At 40.9% G+C, this 11,834-nt stretch overlaps 1 protein-coding gene across 1 annotated transcript in view; it reads right to left on the bottom strand.

Annotated features, from left to right (window-relative positions):
• LOC122561384 (coiled-coil and C2 domain-containing protein 2A-like) overlaps positions 1–11,834 on the bottom strand; it is a 268,528-nt gene that overhangs the window by 248,140 nt on the left and 8,554 nt on the right. The window contains exon 2 of the mRNA XM_043713148.1: positions 7,192–7,257. Within this exon, the coding sequence (XP_043569083.1) occupies positions 7,192–7,199 (8 nt within the window). The 5' untranslated portion in view covers positions 7,200–7,257. The remainder of the gene's footprint in view (positions 1–7,191; positions 7,258–11,834) is intronic.

Raw genomic sequence — 11,834 nt, 5'->3', positions numbered from 1 at the left:
AGGACTTGGTCTGTGTGTGTGGCTTTCCTGTATACCTTTGTGGTGAATTCTCCGTTCGGTGTTCTCTGTACCATCACATCTAGGAATGGGAGTTGGTTGTCCTTTTCTTCCTCTCTAGTGAATCTGATTCCTGTGAGTGTGGCATTGATGATCCGGTGTGTGTTTTCTATTTCTGTGTTTTTAATGATTACAAAGGTGCCATCCACATATATGACCCAGAGTTTGGGTTGAATTTGCGGTAAGACTGTTTGTTCTAGTCTTTGCATTACAGCTTCCGCTATGAGTCCAGAGGTGGGTAAGCCCAGGGGTGTGCCGTTGATTTGTTCATATATTTGGTTGTTGAATGTGCTGAGGAAATATTGCACTGCCAGAGTTGCCACCTTTCAAGTGAGATGTAGATTCAAAAGCGTGGCTAGATCAGAACATTAAATGCTCTTTCAGCTATCATGTAGAGACCTGTATTTCTCCACATCAATTCTCTGACTTCATTCTTTACTGCATTCAATTGTTACGTTTTTATCATGTAAAATGAGAAGACAGATTCCCCTTGAACTACTTACCACATAATGTTACAAGCGGCACGGTGGCGCAGTGGTTAGCACTGCTGCCTCACAGCGCCTGTAGACCCGGGTTCAATTCCCGACTCAGGCGACTGACTGTGTGGAGTTTGCACATTCTCCCCGTGTCTGCGTGGGTTTCCTCCGGGTGCTCCGGTTTCCTCCCACAGTCCAAAGATGTGCGGGTCAGGTGAATTGGCCATGCTGAATTGCCCGTAGTGTTAGGTTAAAGGGGTAAAGGTAGGGGTATGGGTGGGTTGCGCTTCGGCGGGTCGGTGTGGACTTGTTGGGCCGAAGGGCCTGTTTCCACACTGTAAGTAATCTAAAAAAAAAAAAAAAGCCTCCTGGAGGTCCAGAGAACAGACGAATAAAACAGAAAGGGGTAAACTGAAGAGCTAGCATTCCAAGCATATATAACATTCATACCATCTTCAATGATAATTACAATCCTGAAAAACTGGAACTGTTGTCTGCAAGCTTGAGGCAATTTAATTTCTCAATTATTTCATGTCAAAGCAGCTCCTCCTGCCCCACCCCCACTTTCAACAGCCTTTATTCACATATGGAGTTTAGGAGAGGGCTGCAGTGAGTGGGAAAGTTGGTGTGTGATAGGATAGGCTAGAAGCAGGAGAAACTCCAGGTCAGAGTTAGCACAAAGGGGATGAATTCAGGAGCAGGAGAGGCTGTAAATTGGAGAATAACCACTGGAGAATGAGATACGGAGCAGGATAGGCCACAGCCCACAGGACTGACAGGAGGAAGGGTCTAAAGCAATTCAGGAGATAGACAGCAAGGATGTTCAGAATGCAGCATTGTCAGCAAACAGGATCAGCAATGAGTGGAATAAGTAGAAAGTTACCAAACTCTATTTCTTCACATTTTCAAATTTATCTGAGTTGTTATTTCATTTACTAAAATAAGTATTTGATAATGTATTTGAACTCACAAGATTTAATGTTTTATTTTTTTCTGCCGGGGATTGTTCTCTAGAATATATATTTTATGTGAACAGAGGAACCTCGATTATCCGAACATCACGGGTGGGGAGTATTTTGTTCGGATAATTAATGTTCAGATAATCGAATGCATCGGGACCTTGCGATCTTGTCCGGATGATCTGAAATTCGGATAATCGAATGCCGGATAATCGAGGATCCTCAAGTAAAACGGTTTTAAACAAATCATTTGTTCACATGTTCAAGTCATATATTCCAATTTTCATAAACACATCTAGATCTTCAAGTGAGGACTTACAGCATAAAGTTACAACCAAGAAATTCAATAAAGATTCAGAAGAAACTTCTTTACCTAAAGAGTGCAAAGCATATGGAATTTGCTACTACAAAGATAGTTCAAGTGAGTAGTATAGATGAGTTTAAAGGGAAAATTGGCAAGCAAAGGAAGGAGATAAATAAATAGACGTGGTAGTAGAATTAGATGAGAAAAGATGGGAGGAGGCTCAGTTGTAATGTAAACATTGGCACAGACTAATTGGGCTGAATAGCCTGCTGATGTGTGGTATATCGCATGTAATCCTTTTTATGCAAATGGAGAGTATTTCAACACATTTCCTAAGATGTACATGTAGATGATGAACAGACTTGGGAAGTCTGAAATACTCATCACAGGATTTTCAGCTTCTGACCTGCTCTTATAACCAAAGTATTTATATGGCTGAAATAAAACAAAGATCTGAAACAAACAAAAACAGAAATTGTTGGAGAAACTCAGCAGGTCTGGCAGCATCAATGGAGAGAAAACAAAGAATTTTGAGTTCAGTGATCCTTCTTTGGAGGAATTCTGTTTTCTCTCTACAGATGCTGCCACACCTTCTGAGTTTCAATAGCAACTTCCATTTTCATTTATATGGCTGGTCTGGTTATATTTCAATAATGATATTGCTATTCAATTCATGGAGCAATGATTAGATTCTCTCTTGTGGGCAATGATGTTTGGCTGGCACTTGTGTGGTGAAAATAGCATGACACCCATCAATCCAAGCCTAAACATTCTTCAGGTCTTGCTACATGCAGAATTCCGGGGTTTTTTTTCAGACTAACATTGGAAAGATACTGAAAACAGAATCTTACCAAGCTCTGGATGATAAGGGTTATGGTGAGAATAGCAGTAAAATCAAGCAAAGTGTACATCTCGATGACAATATCTTGCTGCAATGTCCACTCCCTTTTGCTCAAGGGGCATGATAATGATTCTCACCACGGAAAATAGTGAGTTTATTTATTCACTCACAGGATATGGCTATTGCTGGCTAGGCCAGCATTTTTTTCCCATATCTTGGTGTCCTTGAGAAGGTGATGATGAGCTGTCTTGAACCACTGCAGTTCATGTCCTATAGATAGACCCATAGTGCTGTCAGGGAGGGAATTCTAAGATTTTGACCCAATGATGCCAAACGGTGAGATATTTCCACGTCAGAGTGGTGAGTGGCTTGGTGTGGAACTTGATGATTGTGGTGTTCACATGTATTTGCTGCCCTAGTCCTTCTAGATAATAGTAGTTGCAGCTTTGGAAGGAGCTATCTGAAGATATTTGGTGGCATTCTGAAATGCAACTTGTCGATAGTACACACTGTTGCTACTTTGCACTGGTGAAGGAGGCTCTGAGTATGGATGTGGTGCCTGTTTGAATATGGACCCTCTGTTCTGAAGGATTTAATGAAGGAAGAGTTTGTTTGAGTTGTGGAAAATTGCATATTGTTACAATTCTTCTTTCCTACCATTTATCTTGCTCTACATGCAGCTCTTTGTGAATGTCGATCCTCAGGTGTCAGAACTTGCATCTTTTGCAGGTGGATATTTAATTATTCTGCCACTCCACATACACACTGCTGTTATAGAACATCAGTGGTGGAAGGATTGAATATTTGTTCCTGATATGCCAATCAAGCTGCTGCTTTATTCTGGATAGTGTGAAACTCCTTGAACATTGTTGGAGTTGCACTCATCCAGGCAAGTGAGGTGCAATCAATCACACTCCTGACTTATGCTTCATATTTGCTGGACAGGCTTTAGGGAGTCAGGAGGTGAGTTAGTCATGCAGTGTTCCTAGCCTCTGACCTGCTCTCATATCCACTTCCCTTATATGGCTAGTTCAATTCAGTTTCCGATTGACATTCTTTATTGCTTTTAACCAGCTTGTTACCAGCCTAAATGCCATGTGCGGTCATCTTTTCAAACTCACCATACAAACTAACCATCACAAAAACCAAAGTGGGCTCCTTTTGGCCATTGACAAGGTGGAGAGCAGGGCACAATCCATCAGCACCTGCCACATCACAGACATTGGCACTCCCTTTTCTGGGAGGTGTTGCCACTATCCTGGCATCCTCCAATGTAATGGCACTGTGCTCTACAAGGACAGATTGTTTGAGGAGGGCACACTGGCAAACAACAGTATACAGCTGCATCAACTACAGAAAATGCAAAGGGAAAGGAACCTATTATATCACTTTTACCAAACTGTCTACAAGGGCTACATCCTTGTTTTCTCATTGTGCTTTCAACATGCTGCTCTTGCCCTGCTCAGCCACACCTTACTTTGCCTTGACAATTGGCAGCTGGAAATGTGTTGCTGGAAAAGCGCAGCAGGTCAGGCAGCATCCAGGGAACAGGAGAATCGACGTTTCGGGCATAAGCCCTTCTTCAGGAGGGCTTATGCCCGAAACGTCGATTCTCCTGTTCCCTGGATGCTGCCTGACCTGCTGCGCTTTTCCAGCAACACATTTCCAGCTCTGATCTCCAGCATCTGCAGACCTCACTTTCTCCTTGACAATTGGCAGTCAATCAAGCAGGCAGATGGTTATGCTGTTCAGCAATACTATTTCAAGCATGGATACATCTTGTCACATGTCAATCTGCCACATTACTCTAGCATTCACACAACATGGTTTCAGTGTTCAAGCCAGATATATTGCATCAAAAGCAAACAATGCAGCATGTCTGAGTGTCTTAGGGTAGTAGTCTTCAGCAAACTCAATTAAAACACTCGTTAGGTGGGGGAGCTGGTGAGGGTGGTGGTCCTGTACAGTTAGTCAAGGTTAACCTCCTTTACCATTACCAAGCTTCAGCTACATTAGGAGTCTGGAGTGGCATTGCACAAGGAATCTTATGTATCCATGCTGTAGGGAGTGGCCGCAACAAAGACAGTGGCAACCACATGAATGATGAAATACAAAGGTTTATGAAATGTTATAATGAGTTACATGCCATTGGCTGCAAAAGAAAGTTTATTTAGAAAACATTTTCATGTTTAAACTCTGGACTCATGCCTGAAACATCGATTCTCCTGCTCCTTGGAAGCTGCCTGACCTGCTGCGCTTTTCCAGCAACACATTTTCAGCTCTGATCTCCAGCATCAGCATCCCCAGTTTCTCCTCTATGATCCAGACAGGGCAATGATGGAGGATCCAGTCACTGTCACAATCTCCTGAGTGGAGACTGTCGAGGAGCTTATATATTGCTCCTGGCTTCTCCTCCAAATGGGTGTCTCATTGCAGTGCCCTGTTTCTATGTGCACGGAGAGTACCTTGACTCCAGTCCCTCTCCTGTTCCCAATTTTGATCCTTCCCTTGAAAATATCATTCTCCCAGATCCAAATGATGTCATGCTTTAAAATAAATCAATTTAAACAGGCTTTCTTGAGTTAACAAAGAGCGAGTTCATTAATTATTAAACACAAGAAGAAGTATAATTGAAACATACATACACACAGATTAGAGGTAAGTCCATAAAGTTAAATAACAGAATTATGGATCAGCTTCTGAATTGTTCATGAGGAACACATACAGTAGTTGGACACTGAAGCCATTGCAGTGAAGATTACTGGTAGCATTGACATTGGTAGCTAAACAATTAATTTCAAGATTCTTAGTATTGCAGATTGGCTGTGATTCTGTTGTTTTGATTCTTTTCAACTGAGACTGAATTCCTGCATTCAGGGCAAGATACAATCCTTTTGTTGTCTTCTTTCCTTTTATCTCACTTATAAACTGGCTGATTTAGGATATTCAGACTTAAAGAGTTCCTTTGTCTGCAACACAAGTGATTAGGGGATAGTTCTTCAGCTGCGACCTTCACAGCATCCTAATGCACAACCTAAACGTGTATACATACAAGAACCTCAATCCCACTAGCATACCCCACTCGAGTGAAACTGATTTTTTAAACCCCTCTCCATGTGTATTCTTCAAAGGGAAAAACAAAAAATGTGTCTTATCTCTGCAGTTTGGGACATAATCTACATAAGCATGAGTAATGACTTGCTGTTAAGCAAGGCTTGTCAGCCCTTTGTTACTTTCATAATCACGAAAATTCAGAGTCCAGTCTATTTTGACTGCTATTTCCACCCTTCAAGAGTTGTTGTTTGAAGTTTCCTTTGCATCTTTAGGTATGGGTTTCTCTTTCCAGACAACCAGTTACTTCACATCCACAACCATTCTTGGCCTCATCAGTTCTCTTTTAAAAAATACATTTTAGAGTTGAAGTTAAAAATGTCTATAACATTTTAGGGTTTTGACCCGTTGTCTTGACATAATACGAAGGAAGGTGTTGTTGAATTTAGTAAGTCCAATCAATGATACCTGATAAAAGCAAATTACTGCGGATGCTGGAATCTGAAACCAAAAGAGAAAATGCTGGAAAATCTCAGCAGGTCTGGCAGCATCTGCAAGTAGAGAAAAGAGCTGATGTTTCAAGTCTAACTGACCCTTTGTCAATGATACCTTGATGCTCTGCATTTTCACTTGTTGTGAAATAAATATGTTCAATTAACCCTATCTGATCTCATCTTACCTGCTTGCCTTCCTGGCTCAGCTTCAACAAGTTGAAATAGGAAAGGTGAAAAAGAAGTTGAAACTTTATTGCTGGAACAGCACAGCAGGTCAGCTGACCTGCTGTGCTGTTCCAGCAATAAAGTTTCAACTTTGATCTCCAGCATCTGCAGACCTCACTTTCTCCTCCAAGGTGAAAAAGAAACAAACATATAGTTCACATCACAGGAGGGTACTGGGTTACATTGTTGTATGGATTGTGCAAAAGATTGGATATGAAGACTCTCTGTCCAGCATATTATAACTGAAAAATATTGAAAGTTAAATTCTAAACCATTAACATAACCAAACGAACACCAATGAGAACTTCCACACAAAGGAAAAGGACATAGCATACAGAAAAAGGTACAAAGTTAAAAATCACAACACCAGGTTATAGTTCAACAGGTTTAATTGGAAGCACTAGCTTTTGGAGCGCTGCTCCTTCATTGTGGAGTACACAATTGTAAGACACAGAATTTATCACAAAAGTTTACTATGTGATGTAACTGAAATTATACCTTGAAAAATACCTTGATTGTTTAAGTCTCTCATCTGTTAGAATGGCCATGTTAGTTTCACTTCTTTCATATGTAAATCACAAAGGTTTTATTTTAAAAGGTTACATTCTCAAAATTCCTTGGCCTCTATTTTTGTGCCCTGGGTGTCCACATAGCACCAAAAAAAAGGTACATGATCTAGTTCTGCAACAAATCCTGGTAATATACTTGGACTAAGTGACAGATACTGCCAAAGCATTTCAATATGAGCTAAATTATACTTGCAAATGTAAATAATAATACTTACAATGCCATATTGTTAAACTTGCCTTATAACTCTTACGAGAATGATAATCATATTTTCAAGACAGACCTAGAACAAAACAATTTAATAAATTGTAATGCAATTAAAAATTCAATGTTCATTTCTATTAGGCTTACTTGTTAACTCAAAACATGGAACTGCTGTAAAAAATACTCAGTAACCTAATTTGAGCAATTTCCATAAAACATGATTTCAACTGAAAGCTAGAAAATAAAAAGTTAGTTATTTCAAAAAAATGATTTTTGCTCTTATTTCTGTTGAAACACTCTCATTCATAAAGCACTTCGTCAACAACAAAGAAAAAGGCCATTTGTTTTTATTGGGCATGGACATGATGGGCCAATCATTTAACTATTCTAATCCTTTTTTCCAGTATTTGGCCCATAGCCCTGTATGCTTTTGGCATTGCAAATGCACATCTAAATACTTCTTAAATGTTCTGAGTTTCTGTCTCTACCACTCTTAAGAGGAAGCGAGTTCCAGGTTCTCACCAACCTCCAAGTGAAATAGGTTTTTCCTCATATTTCCTCTTAACCTTTTGTCCCTGCAATAAATTAATGCCCCCTATTTACTAATCTGTTCAATGGGGAGAAGTTCCTTCCTGTCTAACTTATCTATACCCCTCATAACTTTATACATCTCAATTATGTCCTCTCTCAAATCTGCTCTGCTTTAAGAAAAACAGCCTCAGTCTGACTGAACACTCTTCACAACCGAAATTCTCCAGCCCAGGCAACATCTGGTAAATCTCCTCTGCACTCTCCATTTTTGTGGGCCTTTACTTTCAGCACTAGCAGCAATCACCACTACAACATTGCAATTTCTGATGACCTCAGCAATCCAGAATGGAATCTATTGTGTGTTTTGGATGTCCCAGACTAGTTTCTGGCACTAGCAGAAAAACAGCCACACACACACACAAGGGCATTCATTGCTCTAGAATCAGCCATCAGTGCCCAGGTGAGATTAATCACAAACTGGGTCCCCTACCTCTGAAGGAGGCGGCCTGGACTTAAGTTCCACCTGCTCCAGAAGTGTGTATTAATATTACTAAATATGTTGGCTAGAAAATATCGACGCAGTTGTTTGAGGGGTCTTGTGATGCATTGGTAATCTCCCTGCTTCTAGTCCTGAAGGTCTGGCTTCAAGTCCTACTTACCTCAGAGAAGTGTCTGAACAGGTTAGTTCAAAATACAACTATTTTGGGGCAATCTCTTATGATGCTGTGGTAGAGTTCCTACCTCTGAGCCAGGAGGCCTGGGTTCAAGAACCATCTGCTCCAGAGTTAGTCATAGAGTCACAGAGATATACAGCACACAAACAGATGCTTCGGTCTAATTCATCCATGCCAACAAGATATCCCAACCTAACCTAGTCCCATTTGCCAGAACTTGGCCCATATCCCTCTAAACCCTTCCTATTCATATACCCATCCAGATGCCTTTTACATGTTGCAATTGTACCAACCTCAATCACTTCATCTGGCAGCTCATTCCATACATGCACCATCCTCCGCATGAAAATGTTGCTCTTTAGGTCCCTTTCATATCTTTCCCTCTCACCCTAAACCTATGCCCAGAGTTCTGGACTCCCCTACCCCAAGGAAAAGACTTTGTCTATTTATCCTATCCATGCTGCTCATGAAGACAGAGGGTGGTGGTTGATAGGAATTGTTCATTCTGGAGCTCAGTTACCAATGGTGTGCTACAAGAATCTGTTTTGGGGCCACTGCTGTTTGTCTTTTTTATAAATGATCTGGTTGTGGGCGTAGAAGGATGGGTTAGTAAATTTGCAGATGACACTAAAGAAGGCAGAGTTGTGGATAGTGCCAAAGGATATTGTGGGTTACAGAGCGACGTAGATAAGATGCAGAGCTGGGCTGAGAAGTGGCAAATGGAGTTTAGTGCAGAAAAGTGTGAGCTAGTTCACTTCAGAAGTAGTAACAGGAATGCAGAGTACTGGGCTAATGATAAAATTCTTGGCAGTGTAGATGAACAGAGAGATCTCGGGGTCCAGGTGCATAAATCCCTGAAAGTTGTCACCCAGGTTGATAGGGTTGTTAAGAAGGCATATGGTGTGTTGCTGTTTATTGGTAGAGGGATTGAGTTTAGGAGCCAAGAGGTCATGCTTCAGCTGTACATGACACTGGTAAGGCTGCACTTGGAGTATTGTGTACATGACACTGGTAAGGCTGCACTTGGAGTATTGCGTGCAGTTCTGGTCACCACATTATAAGGAGGATGTGGAAGCTTTGGAAAGAGTTCAGAGGAGATTTACTAGGATATTGCCTGATATGGAAGGAAGGTCTTACAAGGAAAGGCTGAGGGAACTGAGGCTGTTTTCATTGGAGAAAAGAAGATTGAGAGGTGACTTAATTGAGACATAAGATAATCAGAGAGTTAAATAGGATGGACAGTGAGAGCCTTTTTCCTCAGATGGTGAAAGCTAACATGAGGATACATAGCTTTAAATTCAAGGGTGATCGATTTAGAATAGATAACAGGGGTAGTTTCTTTAGAGAGTAGTAAGGGCGTGGAACGGCCTGCCTAAAACACTAGTAGGCTCACCGACATTAAGGGCATTTAAATGGGTATTGGACATACATATGGATAATAATGGAACGGTGTAGGTTAGATGGGCATCAGATTAATTTTGCACGTTAGCATAACATTGAGGGCTAAAGGGCCTGTACTGCACTGTAGCGTTCTATGTTAAAGGTTGCTTGTATATTTGTACTGCTGATTTAGTAAGTAACCAAAAACAAAAAAAATTGAAATTCCCAATCATTGATATCACCTTAAATAAATGCAGAAAGTGCTGAAAAACTAAGCAGTGCTGGCAGCATCTGTGGACAGAGAAAAAGAATTAATGTTTTAAGTCTGACATGACTCTTCTTCAGAACTGAAGGAGAGGAAGGGCTATAAAGAAGGTGCTGCTCCTTCAGCAGGTCTAGGATGGAAATTTAAGCATGAGAGCAAATTGGTGCATTGAAAAGACAAACAACTGAAAGGTTGAAGACATTTTTTTTAAACAGGCTGAGTGGAATTGTTCTGTAAAGTCATCAATCAATTTAATCTCACCAACATGGAACAACTTCATTATGTGTAGACTACATTGACAGAAGGACAAATAAATCGCTGTTTTAGTTGGAAGATGTGTTTGGAGACTTGCACGCATATTACACCTGTGATTGCATGGGAAAGTGGTGAGATGGGTGAAGAGTTGGTGGGAGTGAACCAAGCTGTCAAGGAGGAAACAGTCCTTCTCGAATGTTGATAAGGGGAGGAGAAGATGTCTTTGGTTGTGGCATCCTGCTGGAGGTGACAGAAATTGGAGAGGACTATCCTTTGAATGCAGAGACTATGGTGTGAAAAGAAGAAATAAGGGTAACCTTCTCATTGTGGCAGGAGGGAGGGAAAAGGATAAATGTAGAAGTACAGAAAATGGGTCAGACATAGCCAAAAGCCCTACCATTAACAGTTTTGGGGAATATTGGAACAGATGCAAAGGAGATTTGAGAAGCTGGAAAAATGGAATGGAGTCCATGCAGGAAGCAAGGTGTGAGCAGATACAGTTAAGATAACTTTGAGGCATTAGCCAAGAAGATTGATAATGGCAGAGTGGGAGAGATTGTTAATTGGACTTTACTAAAGCTATTGACAAGGTTAGATTCCCTACAGTGTGGAAAATGCCCTTCGACCCAACAAGTCCATACCAAACCTCCGAAGAGTAACCCACCGAGACTCATTTCAGTACATTTACCCCTGACTAATGCACCTAACACTAGGGGAATTTAGCATGGCCAATTCATCTAACCTGCACATCTTTTGGAATGTGGGAGGAAACTGAGCACCCGGAGAAAAGCCACACAGACATGGGGAGAATGTGTAAACTCCCTAGTGCTGTGAGGCAGCAGTGCTAACCACTAAGCCACCTTGCCATCCCAAATGATAGACTCGTAAAGTTAGAACACATGGGATTCAGGGTGAACTTGCCTATTGGATCAAAATTGGCCCAACGGCAGGAGATAAAGAATGATGATAGAGGATTGTTTTTCAGACTGGAGGCCAGCAGTGTTCCACAGGGATCAGTGCTGGGTCCACTTTGTCATTTATATAAATGATTTAGATGAGAATATGGGTGAAGAAACTGGAAACTGTGGAAAAAGAACCATCTTGAACTCGAAACATTAACTGTTTCTGTTTTCAAAGACGCTGCGAAATTTCCAGAGGTTTTCCATCACTTTGTTTTCAGTCTTTGCTTTTATCAACATCATCATCAGTTGTTCAAGTGTGACAGAAAAATGTTAATTTGTTGAGGCATTTTTTTCTCACCTGTATAATTTCTTGTTTATTAAAACTTAAATTTGGCTTGGATACTGTCTGACAAAAAGGTGAGATAAATCAACATTAAAGAAATTTTTGGTCAATAAAAATACATTTCACATGAAATCATAGAACGTCTTCCCATATTTGTGTCTAGAATTAGTTTGTATAGAAAGTAGAGATTAGAGTGGCGCTGCAAAAGCACAGCATGTCAGGCAGCATCCGAGAAGCAGGAAAATCGACGTTTCGGGCAAAAGCCCTTCGTCAGGAATAGAGGCAGGGTGCCTGCAGAGTGGAGAG

The sequence above is a fragment of the Chiloscyllium plagiosum genome, chromosome 22 (genome assembly GCF_004010195.1).
Source record: "Chiloscyllium plagiosum isolate BGI_BamShark_2017 chromosome 22, ASM401019v2, whole genome shotgun sequence".
Taxonomy (NCBI): Eukaryota; Metazoa; Chordata; class Chondrichthyes; order Orectolobiformes; family Hemiscylliidae; genus Chiloscyllium; species Chiloscyllium plagiosum.
This window is presented reverse-complemented; position numbering and strand designations above follow the sequence as displayed.